A 25457-nucleotide genomic window follows, 5' to 3' on the forward strand; every position below is an offset into this window, starting at 1 on the left:
TCCAGAGGCTTTGGTGGCACCGCTGTCCCCGGCACTGTCCCGTTCCCATCCCAGCCATTCCCGCCCCGTTTTTGGGGCCGTTTGTTGAAGGAAGAGGCTGAGGCAGTTGGGAAACAGAGCGATTCTGTGTTTATCCCTGATTTCCTGGGAAATCCACCCAAAATCTGGCGGCAGCAGCAGCAGCTCCAGATGGCGGCGACGCCTCAGCGCCAGGAGGCGGCGGCAAACCCGACCCGGGGGGCCTTTTGAGGGAAATTCGGGGGATTTGGGGAGTAATCAGGGGATTTCAGGTGTAATCAGGTGATTTTGGGGGGTAATCAGTTGATTTTTGGGGTAATCAGGGGATTTTGGGGGGTAATCAGTTGATTTTGGGGGGGTAATCAGTTGATTTTTGGGGTAATCGGGGGATTTTGGGGGGTAATCAGTTGATTTTTGGGGTAATCGGGGGATTTTGGGGGGTAATCAGTTGATTTTTGGGGTAATCAGGGGATTTTGGGGGGTAATCAGTTGATTTTCGGGGTAATCAGGTGATTTTGGGGGATAATCAGGTGATTTTGGAGGTAATCAGTTGATTTTGGGGGGTAATCAGTTGATTTTTGGGTAATCAGGGGATTTTGGGGGGTAATCAGTTGATTTTTGGGGTAATCGGGGGATTTTGGGGGATAATCGGGTGATTTTGGGGGATATTCAGTTGATTTTTGGGGGTAATCAGGTGATTTTGGGGGGTAATCAGTTGATTTTGGGGGGTAATCAGGGGATTTTGGGGGTTCATTGGGTGATTTTGGGGGAGAATCATGCGATTTCAGAGGCAACCTGGTGATTTTGGGGTACAACGGGGTGATTTTGGGGTTAACCAGGTGATTTCAGGTATAATCAGGTGATTTTGGGTATAATCAGGTAATTTTGGGGGACAACAAGGGGAATTCAGGGGATAACCAGGTGATTTTGGGGGTTCATTGGGTGATTTTGGGGGATAATCATGCGATTTCAGAGGCAACCTGGTGATTTTGGGATACACTGGGGCGATTTTGGGAGTAATCAGGTGATTTCAGGTATAATCAGTGGATTTTGGGTGATAACCAGGTGGTTTTTGGGGTAACCATGTGATTTTGGAGATAACCAGGTGATTTTGGGGGATAACCAGGTGATTTTGGGGATAATCAGGTGATTTTTGAGGACAACCAGGAGAATTCAGGGGTAACCAGATGATAACAAGGTGATTTTGAGGGTTCACCAGGCGGTTTCGGGGGTAACCAGGTGATTTTGGGATATAATGGGGTGATTTTTGGGGCTCACCAGGCGGTTTTATGGGATAATGGAGTGATTTTTAGGGGATAATCAGGGGATTTGGGGGGGATAACCAGGTCAATTCGGGGGTAACCAGGTGATTTTGGGGGATAATCAGGTGATTTCAGGGGTTCATCAGGTGACTTTGAGGTATAATCAGGTGATTTTGGGGGTTCATAAGGTGATTTCAGACGTAACCAGGTGATTTTCGGGGGCTCACCAGGTGATTTTGGGCTCCCAAAGCAGACTCCTCAGCCCTCCCAGTACAGACCAGTTTGGGCACAGCACAGCACCAGTGCTCCCATGGACATGTCCAGACCTGTCTGGACATGTTCAGTTCTGCCAGCAAGGGCTGGGACGAGCCCTGAACCCCCTGCCCTGCGCTGCCAGCGGGGCAGGGACACCCCCAAATCCCGTTTTAATCCCATCCCAGTTCATCCCAGTCCATCCCAGTGCTCCCAGTATGGGCCAGACTGGTGCCTGGACAGGTCCAGTTCTACCAGCAAGGACTGGGACGAGCCTCAACCCTCTGCCCTGAGCTTCCCACACCGCCAGCAGGGCAGAGACATCCCCTAATCCCATCCTAACCCCATCCCAGTTTATCCCAGTGCTCCCAGTGCATCCCAGTGCTCCCTCCACGTGCCTCCCACATCCCCACCGCGCATGCGCAGCCCCCGCCCAGCCCTTCCCGCCACGCACGCGCGGGCTGTACCATCCTACAACAACCGAGGGGGGAGCCGGGCAGGACTCACTCCTCTCGCACGCATCCCGCGTGGGTCTCGGTCTTTTAGATAAACGGTCACGCGTGATTTTGTCGCGTTTGTTCTTTTATCGCGTTTCGGGTTGCGGCGAGGCCGCGGGGATGGGCGCGGAGGGGAGGGTGGGGTGGTACATCCCGCAGGCAGAGGGCGGGGTCAGCGCTGCCGCTGCGTCTCTCCGGCCCCGGCGCCGCCGCCGCCATGAGGTGGGAGCGGGGCCGCGGCCGCTGCTCGGGGGATAACGGCGGGCGGGAGGCACCGGGGAGGGCTGGAGGGGAGCGGGAGAGACTCCTCAGAACCGGGACGGCGTCCGGGCAGGGCTGGGTGGCGGCCCCGGGCGCTGTGAGGCGGCCGCGGCCTCCTGAGGCCTGGCGGGAAGATGGCGGAGGGGCGCCATGGCCGCGCTGAGGGGCGTGAGGGGCATGAGGGGGGTCTGGGGGCGCTGCTCTGCGGCACTGCGGACCTTGGATGCGCCCCTTGGAGCAGCGCGGGGCGTTTGAGAACCTGAGGGGGGTGAGGAGGGGTCTGAGGGCCGGGGGGGGGGGGATGAGTCCCTGAGGGGAGTGAGGGCCCTGAGGGGTCTCAGAGCGGGGTGAGGGTCCCGTGAGGGGCGAAGCGGGACCCTGAGGGTGGTGAGGGTCCCTTGGTGGAGATGGGGACCCTCCCAGTGGGGAGAGGGTCCCTAAAGGTGGGTCAGGGGTCCCTGAGGGGGCTGTAGGGTCCCTAAAGGCGGAGTCGAGGGTCCCTTAAGGGTCCCTAAAGTGGGGGCCGGAGGGGCTGCAGGGTCCCTGAAGGGGGGTTAGGGCTCCCTGAAGGGTGCAGACCCCCCCTGATTCCGTGCCCATTGCCTCGCAGTATGCTCCGGCTCCAGAAGAGGCTGGCCTCCAGCGTGCTGCGCTGCGGGAAGAAGAAGGTGTGGCTTGATCCCAACGAGACCAACGAGATCGCCAATGCCAACTCCCGTACGTGAGGGGATCTGTGGGATCCAGCAGGGAGCAGAGGTTTGGGGGAGCTCGGTGATGTCAGTGAGTTTAGGTTGGTAAAAGTCAGTGAGTGTGGGAAAGGTCTCCCAAAAGTTCAGTATTTGGCTTAGGTGAAATTCAGCAGGTTCTTTGCGGGTTAAAGTGGGGATTTTCAGGATTTGCACTGAGGAGGTGCCTGGTGGTGTGCTCTGAGATAATGAGTGAGGGAATTGGGGTTGTGGGAGAGACAGGAGGGAAGACAAACAGGGCTGTGAGGAGGAGGATGACAGGGGTGTGGGGAGAAGTGGAATGGGGATTTGAGGAGAGGGAGAACAGGGATTTGAGGAGGGGAGGAACAGGGCTGGCGGTGTGGGAGGGATCAGAGCTGTGAGGGAGGGAGCACAGGGCTGTGAAGAGGAGGAGAACAGAGCTCTGGTTGGGGGGGACACAGGGTTCTGAGGAGGGGGAAAATGGGGTCCTGAGAGGGGGAGAACAGGACTGCCAAGGGAGGGGAAACAGGGCTGTGAGAGAAGGGAATACAGAGCTCTGAGGAGAGGGAGAACAGAGATTTGAGGAGGGGGAGAAAGGGATCCTGAGAAGGGGAGAACAGGGCTGTGAGGAGGGGGAACACAGAGCCCTGAGGAGAGGGAAAGCAGGGCTCTGAAGAGGGGGAAAACAGGGATTTTTAGGAGGGGGAGAACAGGATCCTGAGAGGGGGAGAACAGTGCCCTGAGGAGAGGGAAAACAGGGATTTGAAGAGGGGGGAAACAGGGATTTGAGGAGGGGAAGAACAGGGATTTGAGGAGGGGGAGAACAGGGATTTGAGGAGGGGAAACACAACTCTGGGGGAAGGGAAAACAGCTCTGTGAGGAGGGGGAACACAGAGCTCTGAAGGGGGAGAATGGGCTCTGAGGAGGGGGAACACACAGCCCTTAGGAGGGGGAGAACAGAGATTTGAGGAGGAGGAGAACAGGATCCTGCGAGGGGGAGAACAGGGCTTTGAGGAGGGGGAACACAACTCTGAGAGAAGGGAATACAGCTCTGTGAGAGGGGGGGAGCACAGGGCTCTGAAAAGGGGGAACGGGGCTCTGAGGGGGGGGAAGAGCAGGACCGTGAGGGAGGGAACACAGGGCCCTGAGGGGGGCACTGCCCTGTCCCCGGTGCCTCTGCAGGGCAGCAGATCCGCAAGCTGATCAAGGACGGGCTGATCATCCGCAAGCCCGTGACCGTGCACTCGCGCGCACCGCTGCAGGAAGAACACGCTGGCCCGCAGGAAGGGCCGGCACATGGGCATCGGTGAGTGCCCCCTGGGCATGGCAGGGGGGAGCTGAGTGCCCAGTTCTCCTGGCAACGGGGAAATCCACATCAGGGAGTGCCCGAACCCCCTGGGAATGGGGCAAATCCACACCAGGGAGTGCCCCAACCCCCTGGGAATGGGGAAATCCACATCTGGGAGTGGCTAATCCCTCTGGGAGTGGGGAACTGAGTGCCCCATGTCCATGGGAATGGGGCAAATCCACATCAGGGAGTGCCCCAACCCCCTGGGAGTGGGGAACTGAGTGCCCAATTCCCCTGGGAACGGGGCAAATCCACACCAGGGAGTGCCCCGTGGGCATGGGAGTGGGGAACTGAGTGCCCCATGCCCCTGGGAACGGGGCAAATCCACACCAGGGAGTGCCCCAACCCCCTGGGAGTGGGGAACTGAGTGCCCCATGTCCATGGGAATGGGGGGATTGAGTGCCCCAACCCCTTGGGAATGGGGAAATTCATATCAGGGATTGCCCCATGCCCCTTGGAGTGGGGAATTGAGTGCCCCAACCCCCTGGGAATGGGGCAAATCCACATCAGGGACCCCGTGCCCCTGGGAATGGGGGAATTGAGTGCCCAGTTCCCCTGGGAGTGGGGGAATCCACATCTGGGAGTGCCCCGTGCCCCTGCCAGTGGGGAACTGAGTGCCCAATTCCCCTGGGAATGGGGCAAATCCACATCTGGGAGTGCCCCAACCCTCTGGGAATGGGGGAATTGAATGCCCAGTCCCCTTGGGAATAGGGAAATCCACATCAGGTTGTGCCCAATCCCCTTGGGAATGGGGAATTGAGGGCTGCATGTCCCTGGGAATGGGGGAATTGAGTGCCCAATCCCCCTGGGAATGGGGGAAATTCCCCACCTGGCACAGCTGCTGCTCCCTCACCCTTGGGAATCCCGCCCTGGGCTGGGCACACAGGAAACCCTGGCTGTGTTACTGATGGTTTCTTTGAGGGGAAGGGGAGGATGCAGAGCTTTGGGGTGGCTGTGGGGTTTTGCTGGCAGGAGTTTGGGCTCCTCCTGACCCCTTTCCCCGCTCCAGGCAAGAGGAAGGGCACGGCCAACGCCCGCATGCCCGAGAAGGTCACCTGGATGCGGCGCATGCGGATCCTGCGGCGGCTGCTGCGGCGCTACCGCGAGTCCAAGAAGATCGACCGGCACATGTGAGTGCCCCCAGAGCCCCGAGTTCCACTGCCACGGGCACTCCCTGCAACCCTGGGCAGCTCCAGCTCTTCCCAGCCATTCCCTGGCCAATTCCACCCCTCCCTGGGTAACTCCATCCCTCCCTGGCCATTCCCCGGCCATTCCCTGGGACACTCCAACCATTCCCATCCCTCCCTGGCCATTCCCAGGGCATTCTCAGCCCTCCCAGGGCAACCCTAGCCATTCCCTGGGCAACCCTGGCCATTCCCAGTCCTCCCAGTATGTGCCAGACCAGTCCCTGGACAGGTTCAGTTCTGCTGGAAAGGGCTGGGATGAGCCCTGAATCCTTGGCCCTGCCCTTCCCACACCACCAACGGGGTGGGGACATCCCTTAATCCCAGTGCTCCCATCGCAGTGCTCCCATCGCAGTGCTCCCATCGCAGTGCTCCCATCCCAGTGCTCCCATCCCAGTGCTCCCATCCCAGTGCTCCCATCCCAGTCCACCCCAGTGCTCCCAGTCCATCCCAGTGCTCCCATCCCATCCCAGTGCTCCCATCCCATCCTAGCCCTCCCAGTGCTCCCATCCCAGTCCATCCCAGTGTTCCCATCCCATCCTAGACCATCCCAGTCCACCCCAGTGCTCCCAGTCCATCCCATCCCATCCTAGCCCATCCCAGTGCACTCATCTCAGTCCATCCCATCCCAGTGCTCCCAGTCCATCCCATCCCAGTGCTCCCAGTCCATCCCAGTGCTCCCAGCAGGAGCTGATGTCCCCCCACCCCGTGCCCCCCAGGTACCACAGCCTGTACCTGAAGGTCAAGGGCAACGTGTTCAAGAACAAGCGGATCCTCATGGAGCACATCCACAAGCTGAAGGCCGACAAGGCCCGCAAGAAGCTCCTGGCGTAAGTGCTGCCCTGGCAGGAGGGATTGTCAGGGATAAACCCCTCCCGTGTGGGGCATTTCTGGGGGGAATCCATCCCAAATGGGGCAAAACTGAGAAATGTGGGCTCTGTGGGGTTTGGGGTTTCACCAGGGGAGGGGAGGGATTGCAAAATCTTGCGGTGTCCTGTGGGGGAAAAGCTGAACCTGAGCACTCTGGGGTTCAGCAGAGACTCGTGAGCCCAAACAGCTGCTCCTGGATGGAGGGAATGGAAATGCCCGGGATCCAGAGGGGTGCTGTGGGACAGGAGGGCCATGGGGACAGGGCCGGGGTGCTGTGGGGTTGTTCTGGGTGTTGTGGGGCAGGGTGGGGTTGTTCTGGGGCCGTTCTGGGGCCGTTCTGGGTGTTGTGGGGTTGTTCTGGGCCCATCCTGGGGCCGTTCTGGGTGTTGTGGGGTTGTTCTGGGGCCATCCCGGGGCTGTTTTGGGTGTTGTGGGGCTGTTGTGGGTTTTGCTGTGGGTTCCTGACGTCCCCAACCCCGCAGGGACCAGGCGGAGGCGCGGCGCTCCAAGACCAAGGAGGCGCGGAAGCGCAGGGAGGAGCGGCTGCAGGCCAAGAAGGAGGAGATCATCAAAACCCTGTCCAAGGAGGAGGAGGCCAAGAAGTGACCGGGGGCTGTCCCCGAGCCTGTCCCACCCCCAGGCCCCCAATAAAACATCCCGGACTCTTCCCACCGAGTCTCAGTGTCTGCAGCAGGGAGGGATCTGGGCACTGCTGGGGATCCCTGAGTGGGACCCCCTGAACCCCCCAAAGGCTCAGGGAGGAGCTGAGGGGCTGCAGCTCACATTAGGGACCCCCAGAGCTGGGTGCAGACCCCCCAAACTCCCCCAGGAGCTCCTTGCCACACTGGGAATGGCTGGACAGACAGACAGACACGGCATGGATGAGCTCTGGGCCCACCTGGGGGGGTTCAGTGAGCTGGGGAGGGTCCCCCCTACCCCTGAAATGGAGCTGAGACCCCCCCCCCCCCAGCTCATCACAGTGATGGGTCCGTGTGTGACACCCCCAGTGTGTGTGTGACACCCCCAGTGTGTGTGTGACACCCCGTGTCCTGTCCCAGTGTCACCAGGAGGGGACACAGCACCCACTGAACCCCCCCCACTCTGGGGCTCCGCAAATGCCCCTTTTTACCCAAAAAGAGCCAAATCTGGCAGGAATTAAAGGGTTAAAGGGGGGTGGTGACAGGACACGCACGGGGGGGGGGGGTCTTGGCTGGGACAAAGGGGCTGGGGGCGCCCCCTGGTGTCCCCCCCTTGTATTGACAGCAAACGGAGCCCCTCCCTCCGCGCTGTTCATGTCAACCCCCCCAGCCGGGCCCAGCCCCGCCCCCACCCCCTCCCCGTGCCCATAAAGGTGGGGGGGGTGGGCTCAGCCCCCCCCGTCCCTCTGTGCTGTCACCTCTGCTCGCGGGGTGTCCCCTCCCTGTCCCCACCCTGTCCCCACCGTGCTCTTCTGGCACAGCCAGCCCTGGGCACACGTACCCCCTGCCCGCCTCGGGGGTGCTCAGCTACCCCCCAACTCTGCTGGGCTCGGGGAAACTGAGGCACGGCCGAGCTCCCGCCCTTCCCAGGGGCGTTTTCCTGCAGGGACCCCCCAGTCCTGCCCTGCATGAAGCAGGAGGAGCCCAACGGTGGCATCTCCACATCACTGCCACCCTTCCAGTACATCCTGTGTGCCCCGAGACCCCCACCCAAACACTCCCCCTCAGGAGCTGCCCCATGCAGGATTTGGATTTTTCCCCCACCCAGTGATTCCCCCAGCGAGACACAGCTTGGAAAATGGTGTTTATTGGTATTTATAAATATAAACATCAGGAAGAGTCCATTTGAAGACGGATAATTGACTTAAAAGGACACTGTCAAGAAGTTTGAGCTACCTTAATGCTGTCACCCTGGTCTGCAAACAGAAAATAAAATTGCTTTGGGTTCTGTGTTCTGGAGTTTTCCCTGGAAAACTCTGCTCTGTTCCAAAGGGATCAGCCAGCCAAAATCCCGCTCTTCTCTCTCCCCTGCCACAGTAGGAACTAAACAAAAAGTGTTTTGTTTTTATTTTATTTTCCCAGAGTTGTGCAAATCCTGTGATTGCTGGGTGACCCCTCTGCCCGTCCAGTCTGTCACCAGCATCTTCTGCCACCCTGAAACCTGGAGAAAGTTCTGGAAACGAAGGCGCCCGAGGAGAGGGGGAGAATCCACAGCGCTAAAGAGGATTTGAATAAATATAAGGGATTAAAAGCCACCTACAGGAGGGCATTGACAGTGTCCTTTTAACCACAGCAGCCTGGAGGTGCTCCCAGGCTGGGGGACATGAAGGGGTGCAGCTCCTGCTGGGAACAGCTCATTGTCCTTTTGGAATTCCTGGTGGGAAAATGGGAAAATCCCCCCCCCCCCATGCCCAGCCCCTACACAGCCACTCCTGCTGCTGCAGCTGCTCCTGCCCCACCAGGAGATTCCTCAGCACCCAGGGGAAGCCAAACCCTTCAACGCAGCGCCGAGACAGCGGGAACGACGGACACGGAGCCACAGACCTGTCCCTTCAACCCTTGGGATCTGCCCAGCAGTTCCACCCTGGGATTTCATCCCCCCCAAAAAAGCAGCCAGCAAAGCCTCCCTGTCCCCCCAGAGCTGGGCCTGGCACACCCAGAGCCCATCCAGGGCTCCACACTTACCTGGGCAGGTGGGGAGGGCAGGAAGGGCCCCCACGGGCACTGAGGGAGGATCCCAGCCCTGCTCCATCATGGAATCCTTAATTAATTCTTCATCAGGGCAACAAGCAAAAAGCTCTACTTGGCTTTTCCTTGGGGGAGGATGGAGGGATGGGACAGGAGGAGGGAACTCACAGTCCTTGGAACACGGGCTGGAATTCTCCCTGTGCTGAGAATTATATATTTGTATATATATTATTCCCTGTGTGGAGGATTCTGTCCTTGTCATTGGGATAAAACCTGGATTTGGGATGAGTTTGGACACCCAATCCCTGATTATCCAGCCTGGGGTGCAGCTCCCTGTGCTCCTTTCAAATCTTCCTGACAGCTCATCACAGGCTCAGGCTTCTCCTGGGAAAAAATTCCTAATGGATTTGCTGGGGAATCTCAATAAATGACTGAATTTGGAAGAAAAATTTGGGAAAAAAACCTTTTAAAAAAAAAAAAAAAAAAAAAAAAGGCAGGATTTGGGGAGGGTAAAATATGTGGAATTAGAAATTCCAAGGTCCATCACAACAATCGTGAGCGTGCTCAGGTGGGAGCAGGGAAGCACAGGGGAAATCCTGGATCCCAGGGAAATCCTGAACCACAGGGAAATCCTGGATCCCAGAGGGAAATCCTGGATCCCAGGGAAATTCTGGATCTCAGAGGGAAATCCTGAATCCCAGAGGGAAATCCTGGATCCTAGGAAAATCCTGGATCCCAGGTAAATTCTGGATCCCAGGGAAATCCTGGCTCAGCAGCTGCTGTTTCATTCCCTTACTGACAAACGGACACGGAACTCGTTGGGGTTTTCAGATTTGTTGGGGTTCTCAGGTTTTGTTTGGGTTTCCAGGTTTGTTGGGATTTTCATGTTTTGTTTGAGTTTTCAGGTTTTGCTGGGGTTTCCAGGTTTTGTTTGGGTTTTTCAGATTTGTTGGGGTTTCCAGGTTTGTTGGGGTTCTCAAGTTTTGTTGCGGTTTCCAGGTTTTGTTTGGGTTTCCAGGTTTGTTGGGGTTCTCAGGTTTTGTTTGAGTTTTCGGGTTTTGCTTGGGTTTTCAGGTTTTGTTCGGGTTTTTAAGTTTTGTTTAAGTTTTCCTGCTTTGTCTGGGTTTCCAGGTTTTGTTGTGGCTCTCAGGTTTTGTTGGGCTTCTCAGATTTGTTGGGGTTTTCAGATCTTGTTTGAGTTCTCACATTTGCTGGGGTTTTTCCCCCTGCACAAGGGCGTTCAGCGTGTTCCTCTCCTCTCCCCTCGCCCCACTCCAAGCATCTCCCGGCTCCTTTCCCACCCTCAGCAGCAGCAGCAGCAGCAGCCCCGGTCCCTGCAGGCTGGGAGCCCTCCCCTGGGTCGGGCCCTGCTCCCTCGTCCCGCCGGGATCACGGGGGTGTGTGGGGGGCAGCCCAGCCCTGCTCGCTGGGGGCGCTTCTCCTCCGAGGTTCTGGAGATCCGGGGGTTCCCGGGCGTGCTTCCAGCCCCATCCGGTGTCATAGGATGATGCAGCATCTGCAGAAGCGCTGCCGGCTGCCGCCCACCGACGGCGGGGGAGTCACCGGGGCGAAGTAGGCGTGGACTTTGATGTTGGGCAGGTGGGTCTGCGGGGGAACGCGGGCATGGCGGGGCTGGCATCGGAAATGGGCACCTCGGCTCCCTGCCCTGGTGGCGCTCACAGGGGGCCCGGGGTGAGGGAGGGAGCTGATGGTTCTCACAGCTCTTCTGAGGGGGAGAACCAGGGGGTGGGAGCTCGGCCCTCCCTGTGGGTGAACGCCCCACACACATTCCAGATCCTCCTCATGGATAAACCGCCACAATGCCAGCTCCTCCCTGGGGATAAACCCTCCCTATCCCAGCTCCTCCCTATGGATAAACCCTCCCCATTCCAGCTCCTCCCTGGGGATAAACCCTCCCTATCCCAGCTCCTCCCTATGGATAAACCCCCACAACCCCAGATCCTCCCAGTGGATGAACCCTCCCCATTCCAGCTCCTCCTCATGGATAAACCCTCCCTATCCCAGCTTGTCCTTATGGCTGAACCCTCTTCATTCCAGCTCCTCCTTAATAAACCCTCCCCATCCCAGCTCCTCCTCATCCCAGATCCTCCCTATGAATAAACCCTCCACATTCCAGCTCCTCCCTATGGATAAACCCTCCAGATCCCAGCTCCTCCCTGTGCATAAACCCTCCACATTCCAGCTCCTCCCTATGGATAAACCCTCCCTATCCCAGCTCCTCCCCATCCCTATGGATAAACCCTCCAGATCCCAGCTCCTCCCCATGGCTGAATCTCCCCTATCCCAGCTTCTCCTTGTGGGTAAACTCTCCCCATCCCAGCTCCTCCTCCATCCCAGCTCCTCCCCGTGGCTGAAACCCTCCCCATCCCAGCTTCTCCCTCTAGATAAACCTTCCCTATGGATGAACCCTCCCCATCCCAGCTCCTTCCTCTTCCCTATGGATAAACCCTCCCCGTGGATGAATCCTCCCCATCCCAGCTCCTCCCTGTGGATAAACCCTCCCCACGAATAAACCCTCCCCACGAATAAACCCTCCCCACGAATAAACCCTCCCCACGGATAAACCCTCCCCACGAATAAACCCTCCCCACGAATAAACCCTCCCCACGGATAAACCCTCCCCACGGATAAACCCTCCCCACGAATAAACCCTCCCCACGAATAAACCCTCCCCACGGATAAACCCTCCCCACGGATAAACCCTCCCCATGGATAAACCCTCCCCATGGATAAACCCTGCCCATGCATAAACCCTCCCCGTGGATAAACCCTCCCCATGGATAAACCCTCCCCATGGATAAACCCTCCCAATCCCAGCTCCTCCCCATGGATAAACCCTCCCCATGGATAAACCCTCCCCACGGATAAACCGTGCCCATCCCAGCTCCTCCCCGTGGCTGAACCCTCCCCATCCCAGCCCCTCTCCATCCCAGCTCCTCCCCGCCCCAGCTCACCCTGAGTCTCTTGATCCCGGCCCGCGTGATCTGCTGGCAGTCGTACAGTTCTATCCTCTCGAGGCTGTGGCAGCTCTTGAGGTGCTCCAGGGAGGCGTCGGTGATCAGGGGGCAGTTGTCCAGCTCGATCACCTCCAGCCGGTCGTGGGCGCAGGCGCCGTTGCCCAGGTGACGGATGCCATCGTCCGTGATCAGCTCGCAGTGGGATAAACTCTGTCCCCAAACACAGGGGTTACACTCTGTCCTGAGACAGAGGGGTTAAACTCTGCCCTGAGACAGAAGGGTTAAACTCTGTGCCCACACAAAGGGGTTAAACTCTGTCCCCAGAGGGATTAAACTCTGTTCCCAGACAGAGGGGTTAAATTCTGTCCCCAGAAGGGTTAAACTCTGTCCCCACACAGAGGGCTGTGGATTTTCAGGGGGATTCACCTGCAAAGTCCCCGAGGAGGAAGCAGGGCCTGAGGCAGGAGCTGGAGCTGCCTCTGCTGAGGGCTGACTGCACTGCAGAGCCCACACCCCCCAGGACAGCATCCCTCAGGGCACAACCCCAGGGGGGACAGAGCCCAAACCCCCAGAGTTTCAGCCCCAAAGGCACTGAGCACTCCAAATTCCCAGAGATTCAGCCCCAAAGGCTTCCCAAGGCACTGAGCACTCCAAATTCCCAGAGATTCAGCCCCAAAGTCTTCCCAAGACACTGAGCACTCCAAATTCCCAGAGATTCAGCCCCAAAGGCTTCCCAAAGGCACTGAGAACTCTCAACTCCCAGAGATTCAGCCCCAAAGGCTTCCCAAGGCACTGAGAACTCTCAACTCCCAGAGATTCAGCCCCAAAGGCTTCCCAAAGGCACTGAGAACTCTCAACTCCCAGAGATTCAGCCCCAAAGGCTTCCCAAAGGCACTGAGAACTCTCAACTCCCAGAGATTCAGCCCCAAAGGCTTCCCAAAGGCACTGAGAACTCTCAACTCCCAGAGATTCAGCCCCAAAGGCTTCCCAAGGCACTGAGCACTCCAAATTCCCAGAGATTCAGTCCCAAAGGCACTGAGCACTCCAAACCCCCAGAGATTCAGCCCCAAAGCCTTCCCAAGGCACTGAGAACTCCAAATTCCCAGAGATTCAGCCCCAAAGGCTTCCCAAAGGCACTGAGAACTCCAAATTCCCAGAGATTCAGCCCCAAAGGCACTGAGCACTCCTGCAGGTTCCTGTCCCACAGACAGACTGACAACTCCTGAGCAGGCAGATCCCACCTGGAATTCTGCTCCTGGGACCATCCCCACAACCCCTTTCCTGTGGGTGGGATTCCTGCAAGCAGCAGGGATGGGGTAAGAGGTTCCTCAGGGTCAGGTCTGCAGCAGAATTCTTCCAACTGTGAAGTCAGGGAGTGTTTGAAATCCCTTTGTTTGGAGCAAGGAAATGCTGGAAGTGTCCCCTGGGATACTCACCAGGACCTGCAGCCGTGGACAGTGTATGGAAAGCTGGATTAGTGTGCTGTCTGTAATCTGGAAAAGAAGGGAAAACCCTTTCATTTTGGTGCTGGGCACAAGGATTTGGTTTATTTTTCCTTTCTACCAAAGCAAAACTGCAGGATTTTCCCTAATCCTTAAGATTTCCCCACAGCCCCTCATGGAAATCTCCTCCTGCCCCTGGAAAACTGGGGTGCAGAGGCATCACTGGATTGTTTTTAACTTCCTTAAGGAGCTGAAATCAGCTCCCAAATGTGTCCCAAATGCTCCTCTGGAAGGACAAGGAGGGCTCAGATTCCCTCTGAACATCCTACAGATTGCCCAGCTCCTGGTTTTCTTCAGGAAGAAGGAATTCCCACAAAGATTCCCAATCCCAAACCCCCACAGGAGCTGCCTGGGATGGATTTGTGCCCTGCCCAGTTCCTGATTTTCTTCAGGAAGAAGGAATTCCTACAAAGATTCCCAATCCCAAACCCCATGTGAGCTGCCTGGGATGGATTTGCCCTGCCCAGTTCCTGGTTTTCTTCAGGAAGAAGGAATTCCCACAAATATTCCCAATCCCAAACCCCCACAGGAGCTGCCTGGGATGGATTTGTGCTCTGTCCAGTCTTGGTTTTCTTCAGGAAGAAGGAATTCCCACAAAGATTCCCAATCCCAACCCCACAGGAGCTGCCTGGGATGCATTTGTGCCCTGCCCAGTTCCTGGTTTTCTTCAGGAAGAAGGAATTCCTACAAAGATTCCCAATCCCAAACCCCCACAGGAGCTGCCTGGGATGGATTTGTGCCCTGCCCAGTTCCTGGTTTTCTTCAGGAAGAAGGAATTCCCACAAAGATTCCCAATCCCAACCCCACAGGAGCTGCCTGGGATGGATTTGTGCTCTGTTCAGTCTTGGTTTTCTTCAGGAAGAAGGAATTCCTACAAAGATTCCCAATCCCAACCCCACAGGAGCTGTCTGGGATGCATTTGTGCCCTGGCTCAGCTTTGCTTCTCCCTTTTTAGGGTTCATTCCCAATCCCTTCCTGCCTGGGCTGCTGTCATTCCCTCTTTATATCCCAAATTTCTGCCCAGGACAGGGGTCCAGCTGTTTCCAGAATCCCAATCCCATTCCCTTTTTCTCAAGCTCAACAATTTCCAACCCACCCTTGGGCTTGGAGGTTTTTTTCATGGAATTTTGAGTCAATTCCACCCTTTTCCCTAAAAATGCTTCAGCCCAGTTTCATTTCAATCATTGCTGTTTCACAATTTTCCCCATAGTTTTCCATTATTTTTAGCAAGACAAGATTTTTCTCTGGGGATTTCCCTCAAAAATCTGGGATTTTTCTCTCACAAATCCATTTTTTCACTCAGGATCTCTCAGTATTAAATATTTCTTATTTACAGCAGTATTCCCATGGATTCCAAACCAAGGATAAAACCTCATTCCCATCATTTTCCTCTCCAAATCCAGCCACTCTTCCCACTCAGGATTCCACATTAAATCCTGATTTGGAGAAAATCTCTTTAATTTCCCACCAATTTTCCACACTGCAGCAAGAGAAACAGCCTGAGGTGGCATTCCTACCTGGACACACTCTTCCAGATCCATTTTTTCAAGCTCATGGCAATTCTAGGAATAAAGAGAATTCCAAACATCCATGGTGAGTGTAAAGCCCAGACAGAAAATAAAAATATATAAAAACTATAAATAATAGAGATATAAATAATAGAAATACATTATGTTGTAAATATAAATAGTATAATTAAATGTAATATTATAAATACAAATATAGAAAAACAATAAATAGAAATATAAGCACACAATCAAATACAAAAATCAAAATTAAATATAAATATATAAAGATATACAGTATGAAATAAAATAATAAATATATAAATTATATAAAATATAAAATATAAATACAACTATAAATTATAATTATAAATACATATATAGATTAACTACCACGAAGACAGTTTGCTTTAAAAATTAAAGAAAGTGTCTCTTCATGAAATAGCACAACTGGAAGGAAAGTTTACAAAGTTTCTGAAGGATAATAAAGGAAATTTCACTCATTTAAGGAATTTTTTAATCATGGAGAGTAAAGGGAGTTAAATTTAGACAAACCAGTAAAGTTTATAACTAAAATATTTAACATTTCCTCTTGTTTGGATATAAACCCTCCCAGGCGTGCGAGCCAGGACGAAGTCAAAGATCCCATAAAACTGAATTTTTGGACCTTAAGCTTCCAACTAAATTCCAAGCTCCCCCAAACCTGCTGGGGTGTTTTTTTTTTTTTTTTTGCCATGAAAAGGAAGGAAAAGCAGGAGGGGAAGGAGGAGGAGGAGGAGGAGCAGGGCCCTTACCCTGGCCAGGGTGGTGAAGCCCACGTCGGTCAGCTGCGAACACCGCGCCACTTCCAATATTCTGCAGGACACGAGGAAAGAGCCATGGGGGAGCCCCCAGAGGCCAGGAGAGGGCTGGGAATGACCTCAGGAGATCCCCCCCAGTCCCACCCCATGCCCAGGGGACACAGGGATGTGTCAGGGACACCCCACGTCCCCATGGAGCTGCTCTGGGGGCTGACACCTCCGTGGGAAGGAATTCTGATGTCGGAGCTCTCTTTCCATGCTGGACACACATGGAAAGCTCATCTGCCTCAGGGGAAAATCCTGCTCCAAGGCAGAAACTCTGCTCTGGAGTTCTGGATGCTGAGAATTTTAGGTTTTCTGTGCTGACAAACACACAGAACACTGCATTTGACCTGAGGCTGTGGAGAAAGCTGCCAAAATTCATTGATAGCACTGGGATTGTGGTGTGGAGTTGGTTAGAAATGTGTAACAGCACAGGGTGGAAAAACAGAGTTTGGAGTTTAGAATATAGTAATAAATATGAAGCAAGATGGAGGTTTTAGGTTGGAGGCAGGTTGTTCTTCTTCCTTCCTCTCCATGGGTTTGGGTGGTATTTTGTAATCGGAGAGAAAACTCCACATTGCAGACTTTGAGTGATCAGTTATTGGGTTAAAAGGGAAAATAATTAAGGTGTCACTTCTTAATTTGAAATAAATATGAAGCAAGATGGAGGTTTTAGGGTGGAGACAGGTTGTTCTTCTTCCTTCCTTTCCATGGGTTTGGGTGGTATTTTGTAACTGGACAGAAAAATCCACAGTGCAGACTTTGAGTGATCAGTTACTGGGTTAAAAGGGAAAATAATTAAGGTGTCAGTTCTTAATTTGAAATAAATATGAAGCAAGATGGAGGTTTTAGGGTGGAGACAGGTTGTTGTTCTTCCTTCTTCTCCATGGGTTTGGGTGGTATTTTGTAATTGGAGAGAAAACTCCACATTGCAGACTTTGAGTGATCAGTTATTGGGTTAAAAGGGAAAATAATCTAGGTGTCAGTTCTTAATTTGAAATAAATATGAAGCAAGATGGAGGTTTTAGGGAGGAGGCAGGTTGTTCCTCTTTACCTTCTTCTTCCTTCCTCTCCATGGGTTTGGGTGGTATTTTGTAATCGGAGAGAAAACTCCACATTGGAGACTTTGAGTGATCAGTTATTGGGTTAAAAGGGAAAATAATTTAGGTGTTTCTTAATTGGATATTTTAGCCTTAAAAGGCCTTGTAACCAGAGATTGTTGGCCATTTTGTGCCTTGCTAATGAAAGACTGCAGAACTCACTGCTGTGAGATTATAACCCTGATAATAAACAATAAACCCCTGAGTTTAAACCTGAACCATCATCCAAAGTGCCTTCAATCCTGACCCCAACAGAGGAAGAAAACAAAAGCTGAAAACTGGAATTCCTCCTCTGGAATTTGGGGTAGGATTTGTCCTGGTTGAGTTTCTGCACCCCTGTAAAGCTTCACCCAATCCCAAACTTCCTTCATGGACACACACGGAGCCTGTGGGCACCACGCTGGGAGCTCTTTTAAACCCCAAGAATTTGGGGACAACCCAAAAAATCACAACCACCTGGAAAAAAAGCTCAGAATGGGAAAACCTTTGGGGGTGAAATGGCTCAGGGACCACGTGGAGCCTCTGCTGAGAGTGTTCCATGGGGGAAGGGGTGTTAGAACTCACCGGAGGCGTGGGCAGTTCTGTCCCAGGGCGTTGAGGATGGCATCAGTGATGTTGGAGCAGCCAGAAGCACACAGGGACTGCAGCTTGTGGCAGCCCCTGCAGATGGTGATGAGCCCATCATCTGTGATTTGCTGCCAGGGAAAGCACAGCTGCCTCAATCCAGGTTGGATTTGCCTCTCCCATTTCCAAATTCCGGCTCGTTTTGGCCCAAAAGATGTTATGGAAATGTTTCGACCCAGAAATTGTTATGGGAATGTTTCACCCCAAAATTGTTATGGGAATGTTTTGACCCCAAAATTGTTATGGAGAAGCAGCAGAAAGAGGATAAACCTTGCTGGATTTGGGAATTTCAGGAAAGGGATTTGGAGGGAAATGATTTGGAGCTGGACCCAGTGAGGGACGGGGGAAGGTGCTGGGAGTCTTGTAAGGCTTTCTAATTCCTGCTTGGAAAGACACAGGGGGTCTGTGCATCCCTGTCCCTGAGCACAGGGGGTCTGTCCATTTGTGCTCCTGGACATGGGGATCCATTCAATCCCACCCTGAACATGGGGAATCCATTCAACCCCACCCCTGGACACAGGGGGCTCATCCATGCCTCTCCCTCTGTTGGACTCTAACAGCACAGACAGAGAGCCCACGCCAAAAATGTGTGTTTATGCCAAAAAATAAACCTATTTTTTGTCATAAACACACATTTTTGGCACTGCAGAGCTGCTTGAGGGCCTTTCTGTGCACAGCAGAAGTGCCTTTGTAGGCTCAGCTCTGCAGAGGGACCAGAGGAGAGGCCTGGCAGAACCAGCCCAGCCTGATGGGAAGGATTTTTCCAGCTCATCCCACAGAGAAGCTCAGAGGGAAGAGAGAAACACCCCTGAGACAGCAAAGGTGTGGGGCTCAGTGCCCCTGAAGTGCCAGCAAGGAGCTGCTGGTGCCCAGTGCGCCGTGGGCAGGGGATGGAGAACATTCCATGAGGGAATCCTGGGCAGTGCCACTCACCAGGCAGGTCTGCAGGTTCAGGGTCACCAGCTCAGGACAGTGGGCACCAATGAACTTGAGGGCCTCGTCCTCCAGCTGGAAAAGGAAGCACAGGGATGGGAACTGGGAGCACTGGGATCCAGGAATTAAAGCTGGGACAGCAGGGAATGGGGATTTCCTCTGGGCAGGAGGGAAATGCAGCACAGGAGCAGCAGCACCAGGAGTGCTCCTGCTTTTTACCCCATGAGGAGCAGAGCAGCCAGAGCAAAGGAGTGCCACGAAACCCCCTGAGCCCGTGGATCACAGTGACCCCCTCCAAAGGATCAGTGGCAAAAGGAAAATTGGGATAAAAAGATTCTCCAGCTCCACAAGTGATTTATTCCCCGTCCCACTCCTCAGGGCTACTGAAAAACTTCCACCCCAGCACCTGATCTCCAACACCATGGGGATTTTAGGAGAAGGGAATAACCCAAACCCCTGAATTTCCATGCCCACACCCTGAGGAGCAGCAGGACACCCCATCTGTGGCCACTGTCACCTTTGCAGCTGTACCTGGGTGCAGCCCTTGAGGGACAGGGCCCGGAGCCCCCCGCAGCCCCGCACCAGCGCCTGGATCCCGTCCTTGGTCACTTGGTCACACCAGGAGATGATGAGCTGTTCCAGCAGCGGGCATCCCTCGCTGGGGACACAGGGACACACAGGGAAAGCCTCAGGAGAAATCCTGCTCCGAGCCAGAAGCTCTGCTGATCCCATTTCTGGGAGCCAGCAAGGGACACCAGGCAAAGCCCAGCTCCACAGGGAGGCTCTGCAGGGAATGCTGGAGGATCTCAGAGGTCTTTTCCAGCCTTAATGGTTCCAAAATTCCATGGAAAAACCACTGCTGCCAGCTCCTACCTGAGTGCTTTCAGGGACAGGTTGGTGATGGAGGTGCAAGAAGCCAAATCCAGGTGCCTGAGTTTGGAGCAGAACTTGCTGAGGCTGGTGCAGGTGCTGGAAGAGACACAGGGGGACAACTCCTGCAATGGATTCATGCCAGGGCACAGAATTCCCATGGGATGGGCAGGGTGGGTGAGGATGGAACCCAGAGCAGCTGGGGCTGCCCCATGATCCCTGGCAGTGCCAAGGCCAGGCTGGACGAGGTTTGGAGCAGCCTGGGATGGTGGAAGGTGTCCCTGCCATGGCAGGGGACATTAATAGGATTAATGACCCCCTGACAGGGGTCCTGACAGGGGAATTAATGGGATTTAAGGTCCTCCCAACCCAAACCATTCCATGATTCCATGGAAAAGCTCCCCCAACTCCCAGGCCTGGGATTTTGGCAGCCAAGGAAGAGTTTGACTCACGCGTCCGTGATCTTGGTGCAACCATTGAGGTTCAACACTTCGATGTTCCTGCAGTTCTGGGCAAAGGTCCTGGGGTGAGGGAAAGGGAAAATATTGGGAATTCCTGGGGGTTTGTGACACGTCAGAATAAAGGTTTACAAACCTGATTCAAGGAGGAAACAGAAAATCAAGAGGGAAATCAAGAAGAAAACCAAGGAAATCGAAAGAGTCAAGGAAGAAGAAAGGAATCAAGAAAATCAAGAAGTAAATTAGGATGAAAATCAGGATGAAAATCAGGATGAAAATCAGAATTAAGATCAAGAAAAAAATCAAGGAAGAAATGTTAAATTTATATATTTATAAATTTATAAATAAATATATTTATATATTGATGCATTTATATATTGATATATTGATATATCTATATAGAAATGTTAAATTTATATATTTATATATAAATATATTTATATATTGATGCATTTATATACTGATATATTGATATATTGATATATTGATATATCTATATAGAAATGTTAAATTTATATATTTATAAATTCATATATTTATATATATTTATATATTGATGCATTTATATATTGATATATTGATATATTGATATATTTATATATAAATATATTTATATATTTATATATCTACATAGAAATGTTAAATTTATATATTTATAAATTTATATATTTATATATAAATATATTTATATATTGACGCATTTATATATTGATCTATTGATCTATTGATATATTGATATATTGATATATCTATATAGAAATGTTTAATTTATATATTTATAAATTTAACTTATTTTAAGTTAGAGATAACTTAAAATAACTCGGAGATAAATGTGGAAATTCAGATTTTTCAGCCCCTCGCAGAGGTAAATATATTTATATATTGATGCATTGATATATGGATATATTGATATATTGATATATCTATATAGAAATGTTTAATTTACATATTTATAAATTTAACTTATTTTAAGTTAGAGATAACTTAACTCGGAGCTAAACGTGGAAATTGAGATTTTTCAGCGGTACCTTAAGGCGTTGTCCCCCACTCCCTGGCAGCCGCGCAGGCTCAGCTTCCGCAGGAATCCCCCACATCTCTTGGAGATGTTCTCCACCACCCGGCCCTGGGGAGACACAGCAGCCACCTGAGAACCCCCCAGAACCTTCTGCACATCGACAACAATTTGTTATTGAGGGGGAAAAAAGGTGCTGAGGGGAGAAAAAAGTGGGCTGAGGGAGGGAGGGAGAATGATTCAGCTTCTGAAGATGGAGAGACAAGGAGAAATCAAACCAGATAAAGCATTTTGAGGAGTTTTCTGCATTTTGGAGCTCCTGGACAGACTCTCCAAGCTCACAGACTCCCCAAGGGTCTCCAACTCTCCAAGTTCACTACACCCCAGATTTCCAAGCACAGCCAATGGATAAACTCCAGTTTCTGAGCAGAACCAGCCCATGAGTTCTGCCCCTGCAGGAAAAGAGATTCAACCATTTGTGCCTCCAGAGGTCCAGAAATTAAAAACACATTTTGAATTTCAAATCTGGACCCAAAGACCCCATTACAGCCAGGATTTACCTTTCCCCTGGGACCAAAGGGCAAAACCACTGGAGAATATTTGCACCAGAAACTCCTTCCCAAATCACCTTCACTTCAATTTCCATTTTTGATATTAAAGATACAAATATTTTAGGCCATGATTCAACACACATTCAGCCCTCATGGTGCAAGGAGCAATAGCTTAAATTCTCTTCCATACAAGCAGAAGTTTTCCCCCAAAAAAGTACATTTTATACTAATTTCTGTTTTCAGAACAGACAAAAACTACTTTCCTTCCATTACAACCCTTAAGTCTTGCTAGGGGTACAGAATTCTGTCCATTTTCAAAAGCTGAATGGATTGCCAAGACTTGAAAAACTCCCTCAAGCTGAAGAACTGAAATTAATGATTTCTATCTCCAGGGAAGGTAGAAAGGGTTACACTGGGAGTAGTATTAATCCATTCTAGAGTGTAATTACATTTGAACAAGAAAAAAAATGAGTTTGTATGTCACTTAATTATACCTCAATATCCCTCTGGAAATCAAACAGGTCAATTCGCTGCCAGTTACTGCCATCCAGGGCCAGAACATTCCATGCCTTTATCAGGGGAAAAAAATGTAAATGTGTGGTTAATATGGAAAAAAAAAATTTAAAAAAAGGGTCAGTGGGGACCTAATCACAATTTGTTCCTTTGAGAAATAACATTCTGTCCCAGGTGGGGAAGCTACAGGTAATTGCAGGCACCAGGAGCTTGGTGCCCTCAAAATTCAGAATTTTGAGCCCCCAGCCAGGGAAGAGGTGCCCTGGCTGCTTCTATTCCCTTGGGAGGTGCAGGAATTTCACATTCCTGGCTGGAATTTCCTGCCCAGCACCTCAGAGGACACCTGGGCACAGGTGAGTCCCCCCACAGGGTTTGGGTTTGGTTTAAATCACCAAAATCTGCCGTGGTTCCTGCTCCAAAGGAGAGGCAGGAACTCAGAGTTGGCTGCTGTGTCCTCAGGTGAATTTAAAGTTTCAGTTACATCACCAAGGTAAACAAGGGGAGTTTTTAATAACCAGGAGGCAGCACTGTGCAAGAGCCAGGGGTAAACACAGGGGGATTTTCCACCCCAAATCCCACAGAGCAGCAGTTTTTGGGCAGGAGTTAGTGCAGAGTTACAACAGATGACAAAACTGAGCATAAATTGATTTTTTTGGGGGGGTTTAAACCTCACTGCTGATGTTTGTTTGAAGGTCTGGGTATGGCCAGAGAAAAGCAGTGGGGGAATGCCCCAGTGGCTGCATGGGCAGTGCAGGGAACGTTCCAGAAGCTTCCTGCACATCCCTGCAGGAACTGCCCGTGCTGTGCCATGGAACAGGGGCTGGGACGGGCCAGGAGAACACCCTGACATTGGCAAAGGATCCCTGGGAGCCCATTCTGCCAACTGCAATGCCCACACACCACACAGAGTAATTTTTAAATACAAATAACAATGTTTAAGCTTTTTTTTTTTTTTTTTTTTTGTGCTTAGAGAATTAAATCAGTGGTGGCTGAGGTTTGGAGCCAGGACTGATGGGTTTGTGCAGGTGTCACCCAGGCAGGATGGTGACAGCAGCACCCCAACACCTTCCCTGCATCACCACCCTGGCAGTCACCAGACACTGGCAGGGAAAAGAAATAAATCTGAATAAATCTGGCAGCTCCAGAAAATTGAACCTTCCAGTCCAGCTGGAGGAATTCCCCTCCCAAGCAAATAATCCAAGCTGGGTTAATCCAATTCCAACCCCTCACTTTATTTCCATTCTTACTCCAACTACATCCAAGGAGAAAATGAACTTTCATTGACTGTGCAGCATCTCTGTGAATTCAAATTTCCACCAAAACCCACAGGATGGCATTTTGGGCTCATCCCATGTTGCAGGGAGTAAAACCCAGAATGAGGGGAGAGTTCTGGGCAAAACATCAGGCCCTGCCCTTTGTACCTGGGACACTGGAAAATGCTGCTCCAGCTTGGAATTCCCCCTCACTGGCGCTATGGGAATTTTCCAGGACTTCCAGGGGACACTAAATAACCTCAGCTGAGTGGCACAGAGCTCCCTGGGCAGGGAGGATTGTCACCCAAATGCAACATCCTGTTCAAATCCACCAGGAAGGAGGAAGGTTCTTACCCTGGAAACTTGAGCACAACGACACAGAGTGACCACATCCAGGAAAGAGAAAATTCTGGAATAGAAATAAGAGATACTTTATAGGTTATTGATATTTAAAACATAAAGGGATGTGGAAAACAAAAGGGGGGGAGGAAAAACAAAAAAAAAAGGACTGGGACAGCAAAAGTTCTTTGTGATTTGGCTGAAAGCTGAACTGTGAAAGGAAGTGCAGAGGCAGCAGTTCCCAAATGGAAACAAAACACAGCCATGGAGGCACTGGGGACAGAAACCTCAAAGCCTGGAGTGGGTTCTGTCCCACAGCACTGGGACAGAAACCTCCCAGCCTGGAGTGGCTCCTGCCCCACAGCACTGGGACAGAAACCTCCCAACCTGGGCTCCTGTCCCACAGCACTGGGGACAGAAACCTCAAAGCCTGGAGTGGGTTCTGTCCCACAGCACTGGGACAGAAACCTCCCAGCCTGGAGTGGCTCCTGCCCCACAGCACTGGGACAGAAACCTCCCAACCTGGGCTCCTGTCCCACAGCACTGGGGACAGAAACCTCAAAGCCTGGAGTGGGCTCTGCCCCACAGCACTGGGAACAGAAACCTCAAAGCCTGGAGTGGGTTCACTCCCACAGCACTGGGACAAAAACCTCCCAGCCTGGAGTGGGTTCTGCCCCACAGCACGGGGGACAGAAACCTCCCAACCTGGGCTCCTGTCCCACAGCACTGGGACAGAAACCTCCTAGCCTGGAGTGGGCAGTGCCCCACAGCACTGGGACAAAAACCTCCCAGCCTGGAGTGGCTCCTGTCCCACAGCAATGGGGACAGAAACCTCCCAGCCTGGAGTGGGTTCTGCCCCACAGCACTGACTGCTCACCCCAGGGAGCCTGGCAGGAGCCCTCAGGGCATGGAGCACCAGCAGGGCCCTGGGCTGGCTCTGACTATGCACAGGAGGGAATTGAACACTCCCAACAACTTCAGCAAGAGCTGCCAGAAATGGGCAGTGCCATCCCTCACTGTGGGCAATGCCATCCCTCACTGTGGGCAGTGCCATCCTCACTACCAGCTCTGGAATCAGGGCAGTGCCAGCTCACTCACTACCTCACCTCACTCACCTCACTACCAGCTCCCAAAAGTGGGCAGTGCCATCACTCACTACCAGCTCCTAAAAGCAGGCACTGCCATCCCTCACTACCAGCTCTGGGATCAGGGCAGGGCCATCCCTCATTACCAGCTCCCAGAAACAGGCAGTGCCATCTATCCTTCATTGTGGGCAGTGCCATCCCTCACTACCAGCTCCTAAAAGTAGGCACTGCTGTCCCTCATTCCCAGCTCTGGATCAGGGCAGTGCCATCCCCCATTGTGGCAGGGCCATCCCTCACTGTGGGCAGTGCCATCCCTCATCCCCAGCTCTGGATCAGGGCAGTGCCATCCCTCACTACCAGCTCCCAAAAGTGGGCAGTGCCATCACTCACTACCAGCTCCTAAAAGTAGGCACTGCCATCCCTCATCCCCAGCTCTGGATCAGGGCAGTGCCACCCCTCACTGTGGGCACTGCCGTCCCTCATGACCAGCTCTAGGATTAGGGCAGTGCCATCCCTCATTGTGGGCAGTGCCATCCCTCATCCCCAGCTCTGGATCAGGGCAGTGCCATGAGAACATTGATGCTAAAGGTATTTTGCACTCTCACCAGTGGCAGAGCCAGCTGTGCTCGGCCAGGAGGGACAATGACAATGGGCTTTAATATTTTAATATTTTAATATTTTATCTTCAAATTGAAGGCCACCCAAAAGAGAAGGCAAACGTTGTCAGCCACAAGAATCCTGAGAAGCAGGGATAGAAAAACCCTTCAGAAACACCAATACTGAGGGAAAAGGATGGAGGGTAAATGCAGATTATTTATGAGAACATG

At 52.5% G+C, this 25457-nt stretch overlaps 2 protein-coding genes across 2 annotated transcripts in view; one reads left to right on the top strand and one right to left on the bottom strand.

Moving 5' to 3' along the window:
- The first annotated feature begins 2193 nt into the window (after nucleotides 1-2193).
- Nucleotides 2194-7066, top strand: RPL19 (ribosomal protein L19). Its single transcript, XM_063178904.1, is given in 7 exon segments — nucleotides 2194-2251; nucleotides 2901-3007; nucleotides 4180-4250; nucleotides 4252-4303; nucleotides 5355-5475; nucleotides 6249-6359; nucleotides 6882-7066. Coding segments are annotated over 7 exon segments (591 nt in total). The 5' UTR covers nucleotides 2194-2246; the 3' UTR covers nucleotides 7006-7066.
- Nucleotides 7067-8168: 1102 nt separating this feature from the next.
- FBXL20 (F-box and leucine rich repeat protein 20) overlaps nucleotides 8169-25457 on the bottom strand; it is a 37732-nt gene continuing 20443 nt past the window's right edge. Inside the window, exons 3-15 of the mRNA XM_063179080.1 lie at nucleotides 23561-23615; nucleotides 21935-22009; nucleotides 20906-21000; nucleotides 19872-19940; nucleotides 19423-19518; nucleotides 19081-19207; nucleotides 18550-18624; nucleotides 17557-17687; nucleotides 15845-15905; nucleotides 15063-15107; nucleotides 13480-13536; nucleotides 12041-12253; nucleotides 8169-10670 (exon numbers count right to left, since the gene is read on the bottom strand). Coding sequence (XP_063035150.1) covers nucleotides 10563-10670; nucleotides 12041-12253; nucleotides 13480-13536; nucleotides 15063-15107; nucleotides 15845-15905; nucleotides 17557-17687; nucleotides 18550-18624; nucleotides 19081-19207; nucleotides 19423-19518; nucleotides 19872-19940; nucleotides 20906-21000; nucleotides 21935-22009; nucleotides 23561-23615 — 1207 coding nt within the window. The 3' untranslated portion in view covers nucleotides 8169-10562. The remainder of the gene's footprint in view (nucleotides 10671-12040; nucleotides 12254-13479; nucleotides 13537-15062; nucleotides 15108-15844; nucleotides 15906-17556; nucleotides 17688-18549; nucleotides 18625-19080; nucleotides 19208-19422; nucleotides 19519-19871; nucleotides 19941-20905; nucleotides 21001-21934; nucleotides 22010-23560; nucleotides 23616-25457) is intronic.

The sequence above is a fragment of the Melospiza melodia genome, chromosome 30 (genome assembly GCF_035770615.1).
Source record: "Melospiza melodia melodia isolate bMelMel2 chromosome 30, bMelMel2.pri, whole genome shotgun sequence".
NCBI lineage: Eukaryota > Metazoa > Chordata > Aves > Passeriformes > Passerellidae > Melospiza > Melospiza melodia.